The sequence below is a fragment of the Stegodyphus dumicola genome, chromosome 2 (genome assembly GCF_044657685.1).
Source record: "Stegodyphus dumicola isolate Sdum_Otavi_A_Nest chromosome 2, ASM4465768v1".
Lineage (NCBI taxonomy): Eukaryota > Metazoa > Arthropoda > Arachnida > Araneae > Eresidae > Stegodyphus > Stegodyphus dumicola.
This window is the reverse complement of record NC_140769.1, coordinates 271,284,353-271,309,958: the sequence shown is the minus strand read 5'-3', so window position 1 is coordinate 271,309,958 and position 25,606 is coordinate 271,284,353. Positions and strand designations below refer to the sequence as shown.

Here is a 25,606-nt window from a genome sequence, read left to right as displayed (position 1 = left end):
GATACACAGTCTAGCGCGCTAGAGATTTTTTTTGGGGGGGGAGGGGGTGCCCGCTTTGAAATCGTTGAGTTAGTTAATCAAATATTCCTTAAAGTATTACAAAATTTTAAATAGATAATAAAAAAAATTCGAAATTCAAAATTCCGGCTTCCAGGTGCCCATGTTCGATTGGAAGACTACGTTATTCAAAATTCGATGGCTCTAGGTACCGTTATTTCTTCACAAGGTGAAAAACATTCTTGCAGATTCCTCATTATTTAGTTTTTTTTTTTTTAATATAATGCATGGCGATAATAGTTAGTGGCAACAGTTTGAAAAGTGAATCGACGCAAAATGCCGTTTTGAAATTAGTAGGCTTTCTGGGCTAAAGCCCTTTAGACTATAAAGGTATCACATTAAAAGTGTTACGATGAATGAAGAAAAAATAAACAAATTTAAACAAAGTCAAAAAGGCGAAAAATGTTTCGCATGAGTCATAATCTTGGCGTATCTAAAAAGACCGCTAAATTATAGACCTAGCAAACCCGAACAATTGTACTCACGTGAAGACTGTCTAGCTCAAACACGATTAGAATTTTAGACGAAAGAAAATGTTTTAATATCGGATGATATAATATCTATTTAAGCTACGCATAAAAATGAACGTATTAATGGAAATACCACAATAATTAAATAGAGTAGACACGTGAGCTTAAGTGACTTCCCTAAGTACACCTTTTATTTTGGTAGAATAAATAATCTCAGAGACAGCCTCGCGCCCTGGATATAAAAATGCATTTTTTTTTTTTTCGTACAGTGTTGCCATTGCTCGCTTTGAAATCCTTAAGTTTGTTGATCAAAAATTCGTTAAAGTTTTACAAAATATGAAATAGATAATAATGTAATAAAAAATCTAAAAGCTTTCAGATTTTATATTACGCCCAAAGGAGCGTTTTTTAACATTTTCTGCGTTACCTTTATTTATAAAATATTTTCTGCGCACTTAAAACATAAAATTCAGTTCAACAGCAATATCGAAAAATAATTTTAAAATGAGCTCATCTTTAGAATTTTCGATACTCTCGCGCGCTGGAAATAATTCCCCCCCCCCATAGAGTTTTGCCATCGCTCGCTTTGAAATCGTTGAGTTTGTTAATCGAAAATTCGTTGAAGTTTTACAAAATATGAAATCGGTTTATCACAATGCGAGAAACATACATACATTCATGCAGATTCTTCATTATTTAATTTCTTTAAATATAACACAGGGCGATAGTATTTGGTGGCAACAGTTTGAAGTTTTCGTCTGGCTTTTCAATGTACCGGAAAAATGCGTGAAGGAAACACCAAACATTAAATTTAAAAACTGCACAGAATATCACTTTGCAGAGTATTATTTATATAAAAAAATGACAATGAAATATGCTAATCTCTTAAAAAAAGTGACAAAAAAAGTGACTTAAAAAAAGAAATACGATGAAAAATTGTTGCCAAACCCATATTTCTAAAAGAATGAAACTATTCAAAATGATGAGATTTCATCAAAAAGCTATCAACAACAATAAGAAAGAAAAATTGTTGCCAAAATCACATTTTTAAAGATGTGAGAAGTGTACTCGGAAGCTTCATTTAATTTTTTTTTAATACAAAATATTATCATTTTTCCAAAATTGTTTTTGTAAAAGCAGTCGCAAGGATGAAAGTTTAACGTGTCCAAAAATCAAAGAAAAATAAACTGTACATTTTTGAAAATAAACTTTTTTAGAAAAATCCCATTGAAAAGGTGTTAAACTCCCTTTGTTAAATAAATTCGTATTTAATCCATTTATTGTAACACGAAATTTATTTTAAGTTCGTAAAATAGCTAAGTGCCTACGTTTCATGACGATGCGAAAATGGAGTGTGTAGAGTAAAATCTCGCTTTCCTATAGACCATTATGTCTCAAAATGACGCGATTTCGTCACAAAACATAAAATAAAAAAAAAAATTCGAATTCGAATTTCGGAAAAATCGCTTGGAGGAGCACTGACTCTTGTCTAGATGCACCTGTGCACCAAATTTCGTAGCCGTGGGTCTATTAGCTTACGCGCAAGCGCGAACGAAAGACACACACACAGCAGACTCTTTCTTTTATTATATGTAAGTAAGATATTAAATCTGCGCCTATCTAAGAATTTTTTTAATTTTTTTATTTTACACTAATTTACATCCTGTCCATGAATATTTAAACTTAGTTATAATTCTTTTACCGACAATTGCATTTCAGGTACTATTACATGTTTCGCGTTATGAACAAAACCGTGTAAAAGGAAAAAGCTCGTTCGCAAATAAACTGTACTAAACAGAAAGATGTCCAAAAGAATCTTAGTGGAATGCTACCTTCAGAGACGCGGTGGGAGGTATTACGCAAAAGAAGGAAAGGTACTTAATATGTTAATGATTAATGACGTGTTTATGAAAATATAACGTAACGCAGAATTTCATAAGTCCGTAATACTACACTTCCGTTAATAGACCACCAGATGATATGTCATAGCTGCCATCTTTGAAGTATGAAAAACCGGAGTTTCCGTTAAGATATTGTGCTGCATGGCGATGCCATTTCAAAAGAAATAGAAATTGACTTAAACTCACTTTATAATTCATGAGTCAGGTTGCTGTACTATTTATAATATGATTCTGATGTAAAATATATTAATATTTAATTACAAATTTTTCTAAATTACATGTTCTTTGGCTAATTGCGTTTCATTTAGTGATTTGTTAACCCAGAACGGCTATTAATTTCCTTTTGGCATTTTGCGTTGAAAACTTTTAAAAACTCTCTTTTCAAATTGTTTCCACCAAATATTATTGTCCTGTATTATATTTAAAGAAATTAAATAATGAAGAATCTGCATGAATGTATGTACGTATGTTTCTCGCAGTGCGATAAAACGGCGGTACCTAGAGCTATCGAATTTTGAATAACGTAATACTACAGCCGAATATAGGCATCTGGAAGCTCGAGGTTTGGAATTTGTTTTATTATCGTTTTCATATTTTGTAAAAGTTTAACGAATTTTTGATTAACAAACTCAACGATTTCAAAGCGAGCAATGGCAACATTGTACGAAAAAAAAAACATTTTTATCTCCAGCGCACGAGACTGCATCGGAAATTCTAAAGATACGTTGAATTTAAAACTATTTTGCGATATTGTTCTGGAATTGAATTTTATGGTTTAAGTGCGAAGAGCGTGATATTTAATAAATAAAGGTAACAGATAATATCCCCTTTAGACGTAATTTAAAATCTGAAACCTTTCAGATTTTTTTTTTAATACTTTTACTCTGAGAAAATGTTTGAGTAGGAAGGACAGCGTTTATGTATCAAAATACTTTTAAATACGTTAAAAGTAGAATTAATAACTGTACCGCTCCGCCGCTAATGAGCAAAATTTAAAACGAAACTTATTCTGAAATTTTATAGGAGTGGATGAGCAAAATAGAATTTGCACAATTTACATTTCATTAATTCAATAAATTTCATGCAATGCTGGGACCCATTTTCCTCCGTAGTTTTTCCATAGTAAAGGCTAAAAAGTAAAAACCGGATATTGAGTGATCTACCGAGATGGTAGGCTTGTAGCCCTTGTGTACATTGCCGTAATTAATTAAACAAATAACATCAAAATTTTACCAATAATAAATGATTTTACGATCGATACAAGCAATTAGAACTTTAAATTTTAGGCGAAATACTCGCTGTTTCGCAATGATTTCCTAGCTTTGTGTGGACCCATCAGAGGACGAGCGGTAAAGTCGCTGAACATTGGTAGTTCGGTCCGAAGTTCAAATCCCGAGAACGGGCTGGGCATATGGGCGCTTTCGTGGCTTTCCTCATGTGCTACGTGTATTCCAGTTTTCCTTAAAAAGTCCTCCACGAAGGCATCCCTTCCCTTAGGCAGATTTTTCCAGACTTTGCCATAATCTTTAAAACCGAACCTACCTTTGTGTGTACTTTTATTTTATCTATCGTATTTTTCACTCATTTTTACCTGTACGAAGTAAAAAGTAAGTATTGTAATCGCGAAAAGTTTCAGGCATCATATTTCAACGCAAACATCCATTTTCACCGCTATCGAATGCAATTTAACGATGTTTTTGCGTGACATCTATACGTAAGGACAGAATAAAAGACTCTTTTTTTTCCTCCAAAAAAATTATAAAACTGCTTTAAAATTAATTCGGAAGAGAATTTTTCGTGGCGCCTGTACGTACGTACGTATCTCGCATAACTCCGAAACGAGTAGCCTCAGAACGTTGAAATTTTGTTTATAGGACTGCTATAACATGTAGATGTGCACCTCGTATTTTGGTTGTAATCGGCCGTACTAAACGTATATAAATATATTTATATATATATTCACTCTGTTACCCGGCTCAGTGATCTCCGTTTCTTTACTCTTATATGTTTGTAAATTGTACATTTTTTGCTTTAAAAATGATTGAATTATGTTGTTTTTATCTTCCGGTTAAGTATTTTATGCCTTTAATAAATCTGTATGCAATAATTTTAGAATTATCAACGCCAAACGTATATAAATATATCCATTCTGTTACTCGGCTCATCGATCTTAGTTTTTTTATTCTTATATGTTTGTAAATTATGCATTTGTTGCTTTAAAAATTATTGAATTATGTTGTTCTTCCGATTAATGTTTGTATGCCTTTAGTAAATCTGTATGCAATATTTTTAGAATTATCAACAATTTAAAAGCTGTTTAAGTGCAGCTAAGCCTAATAATTTTTCCGATGGCGGGCATATTTGTTTACATTTGAAACAGCAGAATAGTAGATTTGTTGCCAATCTAGAGAAAGTAAGATTTGCAATAACAGAGATAAAGCTTCTTTTATTATTGAGAATTAAATCACGTTTAATCCATTTAATCCATTCTGGAATTTATTCGAGGAAATAAGTGTTTAAGATTTACTTCTTAATTTTCAGTACAGACATCTTGAGTTTTAACGTATGCCTTGTCGCGAAGTGAGAACTGAATTAATTGAATGAGAAATACTGAATCGTCTGTGAAAAACTGTTTCTTTTTTGTTGTTGTTGTTCTTAGCTTAATTTCTTTTATACATCGTTCTAGATTTATTATAATATTTGAATAGAACATGAGACAACGATTAGATAATTCTTAAGATGATATAAATTTTGTACATTCTGAGTTAAAAAAATGAACGAAATGTAACGCTGTTAAGTGAACCTAGCGCCAAAGTGTCGATATGGTAAACAAATTTAGTGAATTTTAAAAAGTGCATTTATTCTATTGTGGTTTATGCCCTATCGAGGAAGTAGATTTAATTCAATCCAATAAGTTTAAATGAAATGCAAGAAAAAATGTGTATAATTTAATATTTCGTGCAAGGAAGTCATGTGGTGAACAAACACATCAGATTTTTTATATATAGTTTTCATCTAGTATAATATGTTTACAGTGCACAATTAGAGTCTCTGATGTTTTATATTTAATCAAATATTCCATATTTTAATATTTTTTCCCCTATAAGAATGCGGGCAGCCTGACAAATACGAAAAATATTGTTGTACACATACACGTTACAAGGGATCTTTGCATACAATTCAAAAGTGCTGGAATTTCTTTTCAAAATTTACCAATTATTATATTAAACTTAATACGCCTTGTTAGCCAGAAAGGACTCTTAGTCTTGAAACGGCATCTTGCATCAAATCACTATAAACGGCTGTATCACTTTTCAAAATGTTGCCACTAAATATTATCGACCTCTATTATATTTAAAGAAACTAAGTAATTAAAAATCTGAATGTATGTTTCTTGTATTGTGAAAAAACAACGGTACCGAGAGTCATCAAATTTTGAATAACGTAGTCCTCCATCGAACACAGGCATCCGCAAGGCAGAATTTGGAATTTGTTTTATTGCTTATTTCGCATTTTGTAACACTGAGAAATTTTCGTTGAAAAAACTGAACGATTTCAACACGAGCAGTGGCAGCACTGCATGGAAAAAAAAACATTTTTATCTCCATCGGAAAATCTAAAGATATGCTGATTTTAAACATTTTTAGCCCTATGTAACGCTAGCGCAAATTCTCTTGAAACGTTTATCTGTCTATATGGGGGGGGAACATGCCCGTTTAGGTATAATATAATATCTAAAAGGTTTCAGAATATAGACACAAACATAAATTTACATATACGAGTAAATATTTATATCTAAATTTACTTTATACCCACAGTGCCATAATCTCAGGAGGAACATTTCAAAATTCTTTAATTTTTTTAATTACGTTTAATATTATTTAAAACTTCTTTATAAATGCATACTACACTAATCATTCAAATATTAATTAGACACAAAATAAGCGATTATACGGAAATGAATTGATTGGCTTTTTATATTATGAACTATAAAAAAAATGTGTAAATTTAAAGCTCCTAATTTTACATGATTCAAACACTGACATTTGATTTACAATATTACAAAAGAACTCTAAGCCTTAAATTAGTGATGGCAAAACATACAATGTCTACCAACATAAGGAGAGGAATGATTTCTTAAAGAACTTTCTAAGGAAAACTAGCTGGTATTTAGAATGCAAATGAAGAAATCCACACGAAAACATTCATGCAGCCAGCCCGTTCGCCCACATGCGAACCCAACTCAAACCTTATCTCCTCAGCCGTTATTGAGCAAAATTTTAATGCAAATGTCCATAGTTTTTTTTTTTTTTTTATTATTATTATTTATTCATTTACATTTTATCCAGAACAGAAATCCAGACAAAAGAAATCGAATTCACAAATTTATTTCATTTTATTATTAGCGCTTGTTTTAGCAGATCGTTAAGGTAATGAAGCGTTCCCTAGTTTTGATGGTCAGCTAGTTTTTAAAAGAGTTATCAATAAATTTTCGTTCCAAATTTATTTTTTAAACTTTATTAACTTTTATATTATATTCTTTAACAATTTTCATGAACAAAAGAATCGTTTTGTGCATTACCTTTATTTATTAAATATCATGTTCTTCGCACTTAAACAATAAAATTCAATTCAACAGCAATATAGCAAAATAATTTAAAAGAGCATATCTTTTAAGCCATTTTCGTATGCGTTTTTGTTGCATTTTAAGTTCCGACGGCTTTTATAGGAAAAATATGATTATTTTTGTCTTAAACCGAATTTTAAAATTTGTGCTCGTAGGATTTTCCTACAATAAAAGAAAGAAAGGTAAAACTCGGTAGGAATATATTATTCTGTAGCAAAATCGCTAAAAGATCAATGCTTCGAATTCTTTTTCAAAGCGATTGTTACAAAATTTCCTCCACAACAAAAAATAAAACTCCGTTTGTAGCTAGATTTTCTAACAGCCTTTTGGAATAAATATAGAATTGAAACGTAGAATATGTACGTGATATGTACGTAGAATATGTAGAATATGTACGTGATATGTACGTAGAATATGTAGAATATGTACGTTACGTATGTTCGTAACAGATATATTTGTTACAGTGATACTATTTTTTTCCCCCTTCCGTAAAATTCGCCAAACTGCGCCAAAGTGGTTGCGATAATATGTAGTAACTAATTTTGTTAGATTTTGCTAAAGTTCGTTTGGGCTACGCAGGTTATGGAAGAGAATGTCTTCGTGGAGAGATTTATTATGTACAGTGAGTCCCAAAATTGAGTGTACACTCCATTCTACAACAAATTCATGTTTAGAATGAAAACAAAAACTGTCAGATAAAGACATTCACCAAAACCTTTAGACGAGGATGTAGAAAGATACCTAATCTTAATATTTATCCGTAAATAGACATAAAAAAATGCATGAAATACAGAAACAAAATGTACAACAGAAATCGTCAAAAATCTGAGCTCACAAAATTGAGGGTACATGTAATTGTTTTATTACATAAATTATAAAAAAAAAAACAACACATTAATATTTTGTAGCATACCCACTGGCTTTGATAACAGCTTCCAGCCGCCGGGGCAAGATTTTTCGTAATTTCGGGTGAAATGTTTTCCCACTTCATTTTTAGTACAAGCTTCAAATGTTCTTTACTTGTGATCTGATGTTTTCGGAACTCTTTTTCAAGGTGGGACCACAAATTTTTGATCACGTTCAAATCAGGAGATTGAGGGGGTGTGTTCAGGTGATTTCGGCAGTGATACAGCAGCCATTCTTTGACAGTATTTGCTGTATGCTTTGGATCATTATCCTGTTAAAATGTGGATTTTGATCCTAGTCCCAATTGAGTAGCACTGTCCTTCAAATTATTTTTCAATATATTAAGATAACCTATTTTATCCATTATTTCATCAATAAGTACTAGCTTTCCAACTCCCGATGGTGCCATACAGGCCCAAACCATTACTGACCCACCTCCATGCTTCACAGTTGGAATTGTGTTTCTTGGATCTAAAGCTGAATTTTTCTTGCGCCACACCATAACGATGACCGTCACTGCCAAAAACATTAAATTTACTCTCATCGCTGAAAATAACTTCATTCCAGAACTCTTTAGGCTTTAGAATGTGCTCTTTAGCAAATTTTAAGCTCTTAGCTCTATTTATTTTACTAATGAAGGGCTTTTTGAGAGCTTTTCTGCCATTATAACCAGCCCTTCCAAGGATTCTGCTCACTGTTTCTGCAGAATCAGATTCGCCCACAGTTTTCGAAGTACTTGCAGCAATTTTTCGGGCATGTAGGATCAATCCTTATCTTGTGTACGATTCTCCTCTGTGCTGCTTGAACTGAGAATTTTCTTCCTGCCTCTCTCTGCTTGGTTTTCCAGCGTAGCATCCTTTCTAAATTTTTAAATGATTTTTCTAATACAATTTACACTTCTTCCAAGTATTTCTCCTATTTTTGTCAAAGATTTGCCTTGATTAGAGAGATTAAAGGCCAGTTTTCTTTCTTCAATCGTCGTTTCTTTCCTATTCTCCATGTTTATCACACAGAAAGGTAGTAAGCTCAAATTTGTAATATTTGGATACTAAAAAGGTTGTATTTTTGTATAAATCTTAGGTACAAATTATTTTTAAAATTTTACTGGTAGTTTTACACAGTCATTTAAGAAGTGTACTCTCAATTTTGTGACTTTCAGAAGTTGAAGATTTTCGTTTAAGTAATATAATATTTTTTGGTACTTTTCCGTTTTGCCGGCGCAAGCGATAAAGTCGCCAATAATGGTACAACCGATGCCAAACGGAATATTCTCGCTGGTAACCTTTTAAGCCTCATTTTCAAAACAAGTCGCAGCTTTTTCTTATCAGATTGATTGTTTCTTTCAATACTGGCATATAATTACATAGAATTTTTATCAGATAGTTCAGTTTTATGTCTAAGGCCATTTTCGGTAATTAAGTCAATCAGGATGCAATCACAGCGCTTAACCCGAAGCCGAAAATATAGAAAAGGTAAAGTCAAGTGTTAAATTCATCAATTCTAACGAGAATGCATTAGCAAAGTAAAGCACTGCAGTTTTACATAATTTCTGAGTAAGCTATTCGTACGAATTGAAATATTTCTTGCATTTAAACTTGTGTTCCAAATTAAGATTTAACTTGAAATTAATGTAGATAATTACTGAGAGCATTAGATTTTTGTAGAGTAGTTTACGTGAGATGAGATCGCTTGGTGTCACGTGATATAAACCGGCGAATCAGGATGTTGAACCATGAAAGCATAGTAAATTCTTAAATTAATGTCTTTTTACAAATTTATTGTCTTTATTTATTGGCTTTTTATAAAATTTTAAGCGATATTAAAATGTTTATGCCTTTGAAAAAGGAATTCTTAGAACTAACATTTTTTTAATATTTTTTATGTGTATACTGTATGTTGTCGCCAATAAAGTCTGCTTGGCGAGATTTGCGCCGGCGAAACGGAAAAGTACCTATTTTTTAAACGGAGTTTTTATAACTTATTTTTTGTGTAGTTAAGAAGAAAAATGTATATTTTTTAATGGGACAAAACTAAGAAAACTTGCATAATAATTTCTATTCTCAATAGCCGACAAATTAAGTTAGCATTAAGTGTACTCTCAATTTTGGGACTCACTGTAAATGGATAATGTTACACGTGAGAAAAGCTATAATACTTCATGTAGCCAGTCTGTTCAAGTATCCGAAAAGAATTCGAGGCGAACTACCAGCGTTTCACGGCTTTATTCATTCTGTAACTGGTTAGCTAAAATACTTGTGATGTACAACCAAAGGAGCTAAACATGCAAAATAAACGAAACTATCCCTTGCATTTCTGATTCCTCCCTCCCCCAAAATCAGAAAATGGTACTTTTCCGTTTTACCGGAGCAAACCATAAAATCGCCAAAAATGATACAATTGATGCCAAACGGAATATCTTCGCTTGTAACCTTTTACGCTTCACTTTCAAAACAAGTCGCAGCCAATTTTTATCAGATTGATTGTTTCTTTCAATACTGGCATACAATTACATAGACGTTTTACCTATATAGTTAAATTTTATGCCCTAAGACCATTCGCGGTAATTAAGTCATTAAGGGTGCAATTTCACCGCTTACCCGAAGCCGAAAATATAGAAAAGGCAAAGTCAAGGGTTAAATTCATTAATTCTAATGAGAATGCAATAGCGAAGTAAAGCACTGCGGTTTTACATAATTTCTGAGTAAGCTATTCGTACAAATTGAAGTAATCCTTGCATTTAAACTTGTATTCTAAATTAAGATTTAACTTGAAATTAATGTAGAGAATTAGATTTTTGTAGCGTAGTTTACGTGAGATGAGACCACTTGGGGATCACGTGATACGAACCGGCGAATCAGGATGCTGAACCATGAAAGCATAGTAAATTTTAAATTAATGTCTTTTTACAAATTTATTGTCTTAATTTACTGGCTCTTTACAAAATTTTAAACCATATTAAAAGGCTTATGCCTTCAAAATAAAAAAATTCTTAGACCCAACATTTGTTAAAATTTTTTATGTGTATACTGTATGTTGTCGCCAAAAACGTTTGCTTGGCGAGATTTGCGCCGGGGAAACGGAAAAGTATCCCAAAAATAAATGCAAAATCTAATTAGAAATATTGTCTTCAATATCTAGAGCAAAAATTTAAAAGGTTAACAATACTGTTTTTCCAGTACTCTCAACTGCTGTTGGTTTGTTTAATTATGGCAAAGCACACAAGGGTTATCTGCGTAAGGGGAAGGATAGCTTTCGCGGAGGACTTTCTAAGAGAAACTGGCTCGTATAATCGCTACACGTGGGGGAAGATCACGAAAACACCCATACAGCCAGCTCGTTCGCCTGGTTCGTAATTACTACAAAACTTCCACCACGACAAAAAAAAAACCTTTAGGCTTACTAGCGACCGAGTGGTAATAGCCAATGAACACCGGTACTTCGGTCCGAATTCCGCGAACGGAATGGCTGCATGGGCGTTTTCACCATGTGTAACTTGTATACGAGTCAGTTTCCCTTAGAAAGCCCTCCACGAAGGCATCCCTCAACAAAACCTGTTTATAACTAGGTGTACGGATTGCCTTTTGAAATAGGGCTGAAAGGTAGAATATATTCTTAATAATATGTATATACGATTAATCATAAATATAAATAATACGTGCGTATGATTAACTCTTAAAAAATCGAATCCAGCTGGGAACTACCAGTGTTCAATGACTTAACCGCCCGGCCGCTAGTTGGCGTTTTATACTTCGAATGCAACTCCAGTCCTTATGGCTATCATTGAATGATTATTTAGTGACTTGCTAATTGAAAAATTTGAAGTAGCAATAATGTTATTTAAACAATTCCTAGTAATCTGGGCAAATATACGTAACATAATATGAAAACAAACTAGCTGATTGTTTATTTCAATAAGGGCGCAAACGAGCTCAAACTGGATACAGACCGAATGAGCAGCTGACGAATTTTTTTTAACACCAAAATGAAATTTTTTTAATAACAAAACAAATTTTATTTACTAAATATTTATTAAAACACACATAAACAGTAATAATAATAACGCAAAGGAAAAAAAATTCCAACTTATGCCTAAAATCTAAGGGTTAGGATTTGCAAGAAATTTTTATTGACTATACTTTCTAACTCAAACGTACTGATAGTTAAATATTAAATTTTCAGACTAACATTTACTTTTAAGCAGTTAAGATGCACTGAATTAACCACTAAATAATTTACTTTTAAATTCAACTATAAATAAAAAAATTATGAAATTTTTCCAAGTGGGATAAAACTTGAGAATAAATAAATGACAGCCTATTTATATTTCTTTTACTTATTAAATTTTTCTTCGATGCATCCAGAAAAAATACATATATTTATTAGTAAGGGTATAAAGTATTTATTAGCCCAAAAAGCCCAGCCCAGAAGGGCTATTAATTTCGTTCTGGCATTTTCAATCGGTTCACTATAAATGTCCGTTCACTTTTCAAATTGTTGCCATCAAATATTATCGCCCTGCATTATATTTAAAGAAATTAAATAATGAAAAATTTGCATGAATGTATGTATGTTTCTCGCACTGTGATAAAACAACGGTACCCAGAGCCATCAAATTTTGAAAATATGGGCATCTGGAAGCTCCGATTCGGAATTTGCTATATTATCTATTTCATATTTTGTAAAACTTTAACGAACTTTTGATTAATAAACTCCACGATTTCAAAGCGAGCAATGGTAACATTGTACAAAAGGAAAAAATTATCTCCAATCTCCAGCGCCCGATACTGTGTATTGGAAATTGTAAACATATGTTCTTTTAAATATTTTGTAATTTTGCTGTTGAATTGAATTTTATGGTTTAAGTGCGAAGAACATGCTATTTAATAAGTAAAGGTAACATACATAACGTTAAAAAAAACGCCCCTTTGACGTAATATAAAATCTTAAAGCTTTCATAATTTTTTTTCCCTCTGATACTGTGTTGCCATTGCTCGCTTTGAAACCGTCGAGTTTGTTAATCAAAAATTCCTTATAGAGTTTTACAAAAAAAAAAAAAAAAAAAAGAGAGAGAGAGAGAGAGATAATAAAACAAATTCGAAATTCGGACTTCCATATGTTTTTTAAAAAAGAGATGGCTGTAGGTACTGTCCTTTTTTCAATGTGCAAGAAACATACATACATTCATGCAGATTCTTCATTATTTAATTTTTTTAAATATAACGCAAGCTCTAATATCTCGTGGGAACAATTTGAAAAGTTAACCCTTTGTTGCATACAAATAATCTAGAGAAATTAAATGATAATGTTTGTATTTTTCTACTTAAAATAACCTTAGTAATAATAAAAAAAAAAAATTATTCAAATTTCGTATTAAATAATTGCTACAGTTTGTTCACTACAGTGGACAGCATTAATATACATACTACATGCATACAAATCTCTTCCCAACGATTTACGGTCAATGCATTTGAAATCATTTCCTGCCTTGTTTGCAGTGATCATTACCATCTTCTAAATGGTAAATCTACAACTGACACGTACATACAGATCCCCCCAAAATACCTTCATTTCGTCGATTGTGATGGAATTCATTTTGCTACGATTTTGTAACCTGTACCTATCGGATTCGAATGTCAAATGTTCAAGAAATTCCTTGCCAAACATAAGCATTTCCAGTGGTGTTTTGGATTGATAAGCAGTACATTTAGGTTTCAATTCACTCTTTTCGGTAGATCTTTATCTACTCACTCCACAATTTTCTCAAACTGACATTTAAAATAAAATGTCTAAAATGCCTAATTATGAATAAAAAATAGCAGTGTAAGAAAATGTAAGCAATATTATATTACTATGAGAAATTGTGCTAACTTGGAAACAGAAGTAGCAGCCATTTTCCAAATAGCGATGCTTTACTTAATGATACTATACAGCCATCTATGATCGACAGTTGAAAGTTCTAATAATATAGAATGAATAGACACAGCAATGGAATATGTTAAAGCATTTACAGAAGAATAAACAACTTTAAACTTTTGTCTACCAGAGTGGACATGATGCAGCAACGGGTTAAACAATGTTTATAGTGAACCAACGCAAAATGCGAAAACGAAATTAATAGTCCTTCTCGGCCAACTGACCCCTTTTGGCTGAAAATTCGACTCAAAATCGTTAAAATCTTAAAGCTTTCTTTAAATTTTTTCAATAATAATATTAATTAATCTATGGGAAGCATATTAGCGAGCCGCATGTAATTGCTACGGAACCGCACGGCCAGTTCGAAACTCTAGGAAAAATACGGAAAAACCTGAATGTTAGATTACGAGAAAGCACATTTTGACTATCAGCTGATCTTATTTTAAGATTTCGTGACGAAAAACTTCCTACTAACACCGTTTATTACAAATAACGTGCTATATATGAAAATTAAATTGTATTTATTATATCATTCATTTAAATTATTAATAAAATGTTTATACATTGAATAAGACCACAGCATATGCATCGTCTGAATTCGTTCGTTTTCATTTACTATTATTAGCAACTCTTAATATGAAAAGCAGAGATTTATACTTTGACGCAACTTTTCAGTTATTTAAGCTTTTAAATTTTAATTTAGGTTTAAATTATTTAGCAAAAAAAAAATGAAACGTTTTAGAATATTATCGAAAATTTATTATTATAGTTCAGATACAAAAACAATTCCCTTTAAATATTAAGCAAATTATATATTACGCGCCGAGTTATACATCAAATCGTTTGCAGAAAAGTTTAATGTACAGAAAGATGGCATTCAAACTTACTTAGAACAAATAAAAAACGAATTAAAATAAATTCACCGAAGTACTGCAATACAAGCTTGCATCACCTTAGTTTAGGGGATCGCTTAGTCCCGCCCCTACAGTTTTTAGAATCGCTGAACACAGCATGTAACATAACGTAACGTAACATAGTTCTAAAACGAGACTACCACATTCTTCCATATTTCATAGTAACTATTCACTTAAATAATTTTAATGCATGTAAACTGAATATTTTTTCATTTAAAAAATATTTTCAACATCGCTATAAAATGCAGCGAATGATTCAAGAAAAATTATAAAAAAGAGGCTTCATTGATTACTTTCATTTAGATAAACACCCTTAAAAATATCCCGAATGAAAACTTTAAATTTATAAATAATAAATAAATAAATTCCGAACGAATTTACGAAAATTTAAGCTGGTTAAAATTATGTTCTTTTCACAGAATTAATTAAAATACTTGCATTTAATATTGATCACTTTACATTATATATATATAGTTTTTAAGGGAAAATTTAAAGGGGCTTGAATCCCTGTTCAGCTAGTAACAATCGGAACTGTGTAAGTGAAATATTTATTTTAAAAAACATTGTTTCGCTTACCTTTTCCATGATCTAATCCATTTGGAGATGATATCCTATATCAGAGCTTCGGAACATCCAAGCGCACGAAGAAAATTATTTGATGAACTTATCCAAATGGCGCCAAGGGAAGAGAAGAAAATGGGAATTCGACCTCATACACCGTTATTGATCCTCGAACAACAGCAGCCGACATCGGCCACTGACTGAATCTGGCAACGTAGGAACGCGCGCTTTCTTGCTGAGGTTGTCATGGTTACCTGCGGACAAATTCATCTCTTTTTCCCGCATAGGGGTGGCGACGACGTGCGCAGGAGGGGCACTTCATGCTTAATGCTTTTTGACGTTTCGTTCTTTTTTTATTTCGGATTATTCTTCAAAAATTGAAGAACTCTAACTGAGATATGGAAAATAAACAAATAAAATGTTAATATGCGTTTTAAGAGTGAATTTCGCTTTGACAGCGTTTTTGCGATGTAAAATAAATAAATGAATCCTTCTGAAAATTATATAAATTATTACAAAATAAAAGGCCATTTTTGCGAGAACAAAAAGATAAGAATGTATGTCTATATATATATTCTTTTTATAGACAAACGCTCATTTAATTTATTCATAATTCTGCATATTTATTTATGTGCACATAAAACTTATTTAGTTGTGTAACCTTTTATTATTATTATTATTTTGTTTTAACTCAGATATTAGTTCCACAAATACATAAATTTTAAGAATTATTTTTACTTACATGTTCACGTACTATCTATAAAGTAGAATGTCTGTTTCTGTGTTTGTTCGTGATTAATTCAGTCACTACTATAGCTATCGTCACCAAACTTTCTACAGTTCTTTTCTAGGTCCTGGAAAAAGTCAATGTCCACTTTTTTCGAAAAGAAAAAAGGCTAAAATTTAGAAATATTAATTAAGAACTCTGAAAATGGTAATTCTAGCCTTGGTTTTTCCGAGTGCAAAAGTCTCGCACATTTCGACAACATTCTTAATGCAAACTGAAAAAATTCCGCCAAGATACATTTTTTGAATTTCTCCCTAAATTTCGCACCACATTTTACAAAATTTAATATCTAGGCATAATTTGAGTCGTAGAATCGAAATATGGAAAAAATTGGTATGTTATTTCAGAAAAAGTCCTATTTTAAGTCAAAATACCTATGTTAGAACAATGCTATATATATCTAATATATATACTAAGTCGCACTTTCGAGACATGAAAACTGCAATTTTTTTTAATTTTGTCAATCGGCTCAATAGAACGGGAGATATAGAAGATATAGAACTGTCCCTTCTTTTTTTTTTTTTTTTTTTTTTTTTTTTTTCCCGCAGTGTACCGTGTGATACTAAGAGGAGCTGTACGAGTATTTTTTTTTTTTTTTTTTTAAAGTTTCAGAACTATAAAGTCTTTCTTTTACTAAAAATAAAAGCTATTATCGTTTGTGCGTTCATTGGATCCGTTACAAACCAATACGCACGCAACAACACTTATATTAAGAGGATAGTCGCTATTTTATCATTATTGTTACTAATAGATATGAGAATAATTCACCGTAAAGTTCGGGTTAATCCAGTTCTTCTTAACCTGTGTAATGCAGGCCTGTTGCTGTCTTTCAGATTTTCTAGATGGTTTTCAACGAATTTTAGTAGAAATGCAATTACATCATCCATGTGGAGTCGGCAACGTCAAAATGGATATTTCCTTTGAAAAATGATACCCAACATTTTTTGCGATTACAATACTTTCTTTGCTTTGGAAAAAGAAGTAAAAATGTGACAAGAAACATCGTCTTTTGAGTGTAAGAATTATTGTGTTAGTTACTGGTTATCACTTTCGGAATAAATTATTTTATTGCAAAGAGTATTTTGATGATATTTATTTTGTAACATAACAAGCAAGTCTTAATTTAAAAAATAAATAAATAGATAAATGAAAAATCTGAGGGCTTTCAGATTTTTTTTTTATATTTCCAAAGGGGCGAGGTTCTTTTTTTTTTTTTTTTTTTTTTTTTTTTCCATTTACACATACATACACGTTTCGAGAGCATTTGGGTTAATGCCCCTTTCGTATAAAAGTATTTAAAAACGGCATATCTTTAGAATTCCGGATAGACAGTCTCAAGCACACTAGAAATTTTTTTTTTTTTTCCCGTAGTGTTGCCATTGCTAACTTTGAAATCATTGAATTCGTTAATGAAAAATTCGTTAAATTCTTAGCAGCTATAGTCATTTTTTAAATTGTTGCCACCAAATATTAGAGCCCTGTCTTATATTTAAAGAAATTAAATAATGAAGAATCTGCATAAATGTATGTATGTTTCTCGCACTGTGATAAAACAACCGGTACCTAAAGCCATCAAATTTTGAATGATGTGGAGGAGGTTCATTCAGCCAAGGACGACCAACTGCGACGACGAGCGCCGATGACCGATATTTGACATTATGTGCACGCAGGAATAGAACCGCTACTCCGACTCTTCTTAGATCCTCCCTTGCTGCAGCCACCGGAAGGTTGGTATCAACGTCAACTGTGCGTAGAAGGCTTCACGAAGGTGGTCTGTATGTGAGACGACCAGCCATTTGCATGCCGCTCACGTCACGCCAGAGGAGGGACCGTTTGCAGTAGGCACAACAACACGTTCACTGGACGCTTGACCAGTGGAGGGCTGTTCTCTTTACGGATGAGTCCAGGTTTAGTCTAGAAAGCGATAGTACGCGTTATTTGATATGGAGAGAACCTAGAACCCGTTATCATCCGTCAAACATCCGTGAAAGAGATGCATACGGAAGGGGCAGTGTCTGTGTTTGGGGTGGTATCTCTTTGGGTGGATGCACAGACCTCCATGTCTTTCCAAGGGGAACCGTGAATGCTCAGGTTTGCAGAGATGACATCCTTGATGTTTATGTGCGCCCATATGCCGGGGCAATAGGTGATGCTTTCCTGTTACAGGACGACAACGGAAGATCACACAGGGCTCGCATCGTAGATGATTATCTTCAACAGGAAACAATTATGTGCATGGAGTGGCCAGCTCGATCATCCCCGGAGTTGAATCCTATCGAGCACGTTTGAGATGCTTTAGAGAGACGTCTAGCTGCTCTCAATCCGCCCCTCAGCCCCTTGTCGCGCTTGCAACTGCTTTGCAAGAGCGATGGCTCTCGCTTCCTATGGAACTGATAGACCGCATAATTGAAAGCATCACACATCGCTGCATGTGCTGTATTGCTTCTAGAGGCGATCAAATTCTATATTGAAGGTACTTTTCCTATAGCAAACTGACACCTTCGATTTGTTCATTTTATACATGTGCTAATTTCTATACTACCATATTTTTCTGGTAATTTCTTTTTGTGTTATTTGATACCTTACTATGTGTTGTATATTGTGGGTAAGTTTCATTAAATTCTACATATAACGTTTTCAGTAATCGTGATTTTTGTGATTTTTCCTTAATTTATGATAACCAGTGTGTGTGTATATATATATATATGCATCCACTCACTCTGTTACTTGGCTCAGTAAGCTTATTTTTTTATTGTTATATTTGGTAAATTGTGGATTTTTTGCTTTAAAAATGATTGAATTGTAGTTCTTATCTTCCGGTTAAGTTTTTACTCCTTTAGTTAATCTGCATGCAATAGTTATAGAATAATCAACAATTTAAAAGTTTTTACATCACGGCTAAGCTTAATTTTTTTACCATAGCCATGTTTATTTACATTTGAAACTTAGAATAGGGAATTAAGTCTTTTTCTGCATATGCAGTGTTCTTTTGCCGAGTGGGACAAAAGAAAGGCTTCAGTTTTATGCAGGAAAAATATGCCTTCTTTTTGTCCACTTGTGGAACTGATTGTTTTTGCGTAAAGACTGTAATTTTAATTGCGAAAAAAATTTTTTTAATTGTACTGTGCAACAGTGTTTGGTGTTTTGTATTTTTCTATATTTTTCAATTTTTAATAAAGATATTTTGAGGTTTTCTTAATGTATTTTTGCCTTGTCGCGAAGTGAGTACTGGATTAATTGAATGAGAAATCTATCTCTAATGAAATTCCAGGAAATAAGTTTAAATGAAATGCAGCAAAAAATGCGCGTAATTTAATATTCGGTACAAGAAAGTCATGAGGTGTACACATCAGATTCTTTTCTTAACGGATTGGGTGTAGCGAACCGAACTGTTGGTCTGTTGAAGTTCGTTATAGCGATTGTATTTAAAAATCCTGAGAGACCACTCTAGACAACTTCCTGAAAATCTGATGCCATCCACCTCAAAAGGGGAAGAAAATAAAAAAACCCAAATGCCGATGAGAAAGAGGTGAAGGATAGCTAAGACTTCTTCCAATAGAAAAACCGTTAGACTCTGACGTTAGACGAATATCGTTAGACTAAGTAAAAATGATCATAGATTTACATTGCATGTAAATATTTTTATCACTTATAAATGAGTAAATCCTTTTAGCATTCCCAACGTTAATGATGTTTTTAATGTTCCCTGAAATTTTATTAATATTGTTTTGGGATGCTGGAACGTGCTCAAAATCGGATTAAAAGTTTTCCATCGGCAACCTATGGGAAATAACGTTCCACATAGTGAACGATTCACTAACAACAACAATGCAGAACGGATTATGTTCATTGCGAGAGGCTGCAGTGTAATGTAATCCACAAAAAGACATTTTTACCGTTCTGTTTCTATACTCATCTGTGTGTGGAGAAGAATGCATTTCGTGCATGTGTTTGGCATGGAGGTAAAAAGTGTATGAGGACTTTGGTTACGATACAGAAGGTACATTCTGTTTTATATAAAAGGTTTAAAAGTAACGGTTAAAATTAAAATATCTGATTTGGATACTACATGACGGCCAGTTAAATTATACATATTTTTTGCTGCATTTCATTTAAACTTATTTCACCAAATTTCATTAGATATATTTATCATTCAATTAATTCAGTTCTTACTTCGGTGTAAAAATGCATAAAAATTCAAAATATCTTCATTAAACATTGTAAAATACAGAAAAACATAAAACACCAAATAGAGTTTAAACCCGCTAAAAAATTTTACGTTTAAAATTAGAGTTTAAATTCGTTAAAATGAGCCAGAAAGACAAATTTTTCGGTACACAAAACTTTTGGACCCACTGGGCAAAAAGACACGAAAGTTGGTGCAGAAGCGGACTTAATTCACTGTGCTACTAAGTTTAAAATGCAAAGAAATGGCGGCGTCGTTAGGCTTAGTGGAACTTATAAGGTATTTCTCCCGCCTTCCTAGCGTGCTTTCGTGATGTAGTGGTTCAGCACACAGAGCCAGTATTTCAGAGGTCTGCGGTTCGATTCCCGATGAAGGCATTGCTAATATTTCATCTCCTCTGCTTCCAAAAAAAAATCCTAATGTCTCTACAAGCTTAAATAACTTAGTGATAATGAATTTAAAAATAAATTATTAATAATTTGTTGATAATTTAATAATAATTTGTTGATAATTCTACAACTATTACAAGCAGATTGACTTATAGAGTCCCTCACTTTTATTCAATTAAACTAAGTGTCGAGGAACCTAGTGAATTGCTAAGCGAATAATGGCTTAAGTCCAAGAACAGAAACGTAAACTCAAGAAAGGTTAATTACCCTTTATTGCTCAAAATAAAGATTCACAGATGGCCCCTTTCTCAGGGCTTACAGCAAAGCCTCCACTTGGGTTTAAACTCAAAATGTAAGAAATAAGAATTAACTAATGACTAACTACAGAGATTTAGCCGAAGTTAACACAGTTCTTCTAAACTAGTTGGCACGTAATATTAAATTAGCTAGCGAAGCTATCATGGACACGTAATACGGCCGAGCATACTAACAACTTAAAGAGACGTAGCCGAAAGGTAAACGGGAGCTATTCAGAAAGCCTAACTCTCTCTCTGACGAAGTCAGTTGGGCTTCACTTAAATACTGTTCTACTTCTCATTTGCATTTAACGCGATTCTAGAATAAAAACTCATTCTGATAGGGAGATAGGTGAATCTTTACATTATGGTAACTTGGCGATTTTTTGGCGAAAATTTGACGACCAACCATGTTACAGCAACCTGCTAGTTTTATTTTGAACGCCATTTTGTTTTCACGAAGTTAAGACATGTTTTTATTTTTTACTCAACATTTTTCCAACAATCTGCTGGACGAATTACGCTTATACTAGAACTTTCATGGAACAAAAATGCTTAATCATGACGAAGATTAGGTTCAAAATTGGGAGAAAGTGCAGACTCGCAAACTGCTTACCTCGTTTTTAAGAATTGCACATACACGGTACCATCCATGTACACGTCGACCTATTTTCATCTAAACAAACATCCCAGAATTGCACAAAAATGGCATTGCGCACACTCTTGACTTTATCCATGTACACATTGACCTATTTTCACTTAAAAAGTCAAAGAAAATTGACAAAAATCCAATTTTTCTTACTCTTGTAAAAAGAGCCAAACAAATAAAAGGCGATTCTGCACTTTAGCAGCGAAATTGTTTCTAAGTGCTTATTAGCTAAAATCACGATCGGAATTTTCCGGAAAATGTCACCTGACATGTCTCATGATCTCTCATTTTTCTGAGACAAAATAATCTGTGATTCGATCTGTGTACTTCTCAGATTATTGCTAAAGTCCTAGCTAGTAACCTTTATCGCCTTACCAAAATGTCGCCAAACTACCTGTTATCATATTCGAAAGCAAGGATGTCAAACTCGCGGCCCGCGGGCCGCATACGGCCCACAACAAATATTTTTGCGGCCCGGCCAATATATCGGCAAATAATAATATATAATAATAAAATAACATATCGACGAAGAAAAAAATGAAATGTTTACTGCTAAGTAATTAACGATAATTTATTCAGTGTTGTTAGATTACTCACAGCGAGCTGACACACACACAAACTACTTAAATTACAAATGCGTGTGAGTAGCTTGCGTTCAGCTACCTTCGGCTTTTGGGGGACACGTGCACTCAGAACTTGCTATCGGGGGATGTTCTAAAGCATCCCCCGATAGCCGAATGTGGCCGAACTCATGGTCTCAGTTTTCCAATCATAGTTATGTACGATATATTGGTGCATGCATGTGCATGCACTTTGCTTTATTATTAATTATTACTTAATTCATATTGTTACGTATTTCATAGTTATTTATTTAGTTAGTTTTTATTATTATTATTATTATTATTTAGAATTGTAATTAGATTTGCTTCATGTTGCCTTAGCGACGCAGACGATTTTGGAAAAAGACAGCTGCGTTGGAAGGTTAAAAATAGAATAGCGCGTGTATTTAATACCTAATAAATAAATATCTCGTAATTGCTGTTGCCATCCACAAAAATCCAGATATTTATAGATGTTTCCAGTATATTCGAGAAATTAATTATAAAGCTTATAAAAGCCGAGAACAAACAACTCATCTCATCTACTACATCAAATAAATCTACGTTTCTATGAATATTTTTTTTTTCCGGCCCGCCTAAAGTTAAACCTTGTTTGTTTGGCCTAAGTGTACCTATGAGTTTGACATCCTTGGTTTACACCAAAGCGCTCAAGCAAGCAAAACAAGTGTGTCACCATAGCAGTGACAAAGGATTTAAATTCCATATTTTGAGGCGACGATGGAATGCAAAGGATTAAATTGCCACATTAAAAAACTTAGTTATTCAACCTTAAGATTTCTTAAAATGTTGTTTATAAAGTAGTAAATCTGGTTTTACTCATGTGCACATTATCCTGAAAAAGAAGAGTTAGAAAGAACAAAAAAATGGGTTTTGCTTTTACCAGTTCCGGTTTTTTACAAAATGATTGTACTGATTTGCTTGGATATCCCTTTGCTTGCATTTCTGCTTCAGCAATAGAGATTTGAAAGATCTTAACTGTGTATATAAGATTTTTAGGTTCTGAATTTAAAAATTATATTTAACAAATACAACGTAAAATATGGTAATTTAATCGCATTTTCTGTCATGAAAAAGTATTCATGCGATTTAAGTTTGACATCCCTGTTCTAAAGATTAGCCAAATATGTTTTGTTTTGTTTTGCTTTTTGTTTCACAGTGTACAATATACATATATTTGTATACTTTTGTTACTGCCTATTGCAACCAGAAGGGGAGATGCATGTTATAGCAGTCCCCCATAACGAAATTTCAACTTGCTGAGGCTATTCGTTTTTGAATTATGCGAGGTACGTATATACGTACATACATACATACGTACAGACGACACGAAAAAACTCTTCTGAATCCGTTTTAAATCAGTTTTATAATTCGTTTGGCTGAGAAATTTCCGAGCAAATTATTTTTTTTAATAGCAAAGGAAAATTTTCTAAAATGTGTGTGAACATCCTTTGTGCACTTTCTGGATAGTTCACCGATGAATAAAGTTTGTTACTTTAAGCAGCAGAAACATAACCCGAATGTTTTCCGCATTTAAAAAGTCAGACTCTTAACCCATTACATTTTCTTATCTCCGAGGAATAAACTTCGGTTTTGAATTTAACCTGGAGGGTGCCGTTATTTTCATTCTGTCTGTTAAATAGGAGTCTTTTACGAGGGTTTTTACTGCACTGTACGAAGACTCTGACATGGCTATAGCTTGGGAAACTACACCTGCTGAGAAAATGACTTACTGTCGAATCGTTTTTATCTTTGTAATGTTTTTATATCATATCTTCGTCATTCTATTTTTCTTTTCACGACACTGGAAGTAAGATAATCGTCATGAGGAGCATGTAACAATGCGTAATGTTACTCTTATTATTAGAAATCGACTGCCTTGTCGAGACATAATCTATTACGTTTGTTGATAACCCATTGGCAGCAGTCGATGATACCGTATTCGATAACCCACAAATTCGATGAATGGACTGGCCAGAGAAGATTGTTGCCTTTATGAAAAGGTGAAAAGAATCGGGCTGTGTGTAAGGGTTGCTGTCGTTGCCGCTTGTTGGTGTTTGAACCTCGTTGGTCTCGTGGTGTCCTCTATAATTGGTATAGTGAATCAATTGTTCTTGTTTTTCTTAATTTTTAGCTGGATATTTTAATGGCGATATTTGCCAATAGAGTGCGCTAGGAAGAAAGGATATCCAGACCTGGCTATCTCGAGGTTGCCTCAACACATTTAAACGTTCCAACCCTCAGAGGTGATCTAAGGGCCCGCTAACCTATCTGTCGAGCCGACGAGCTAAGACCGAGACGACAGGTATACTCAGCAACTCACATTCCAAGTCCCCGTCCTGGAGGAAACGTAAAAACATCTGACATTAACAGGCGCTCCCAATCCCGGATAGCTGAACGAAGTCACTTAAACATTATCAGACAGACCTGGCCACCAATCCGGCCTGCTAACACTACGTCATGGTATACACACGTCGATTCCAAGCGCGCCCCCAGGGGGAGAACTAAGCAAGGATATGAATATAAAATTTTGAGGTTCCAGGCGCCCACTGGAAACCTCAAGCTCACCGAACTCGCCGACTCTACAGGGGAGACAGGAAATGCATGTTCATCTGATTTCTACAGCTGGCAACGTAAGGACAGAACACAGGATCCTTTGGTCTCAGGCCCGGCGTTTTATCGGTAATTCCAAAACAGCTGTCAAGACTGGCAACAACCGGGTCTTTCGTATGCGGCACTTCCAGCGCCCCCGTATGTGCCCCCTACGAGCTTCTTAACCCTTTCGCTGTCCTCTCCTGTCCGCGAAAATTTCTCCCCAGCGGGACCGTCTCTTTTTCGTAGCGTGTAATGTTGTTTTCTCTGTGCATCATAATTTTCCATACATGACTTTCCTAGTGGGTGAATGTCAGTGAATATTAAGTAAAATTATAAGGAAATAAAGCATAATGGAAAAATAATAATATCTCTGCTTATTTCTAACAGCAGGATAATATGATAACATCTGATCCAGGCGGTCCACTCCTCCCATTTTGTTGTTGTAAATCTTTTACAATTATTGAGTTTTTTACAGTTCTTTTCCGTGTTCCAACATCAATCATCGAGTTATTATGGACTGTACTCATCAAACGTATATCCTTCTTATCTTTGCAATTCACAATTTCGTTTTTTTTCTCTTTTTCTGCTGAGTAGACGTTGAAGCCATCTCTCACTGTCTTGTATCTTACGTAAAATGGCTCGAATATTCATAAATCCCGAGGCAAATTCAATTAGAAATAGAATGCCTGATTAGTGCTGCCCTCTAGGAAGTATTAGAACAAATAAAAATAAAAACTC

The 25,606-nt window shown here is 33.4% G+C and overlaps 1 protein-coding gene across 1 annotated transcript in view; it reads right to left on the bottom strand.

Annotated features, from left to right (window-relative positions):
* LOC118191559 (uncharacterized) overlaps positions 1–15,543 on the bottom strand; it is a 369,008-nt gene extending 353,465 nt beyond the window's left edge. The window contains exon 1 of the mRNA XM_035362356.2: positions 15,365–15,543. Coding sequence (XP_035218247.2) covers positions 15,365–15,373 — 9 coding nt within the window. The 5' untranslated portion in view covers positions 15,374–15,543. The remainder of the gene's footprint in view (positions 1–15,364) is intronic.
* Between the last annotated feature and the right edge of the window lie 10,063 nt (positions 15,544–25,606).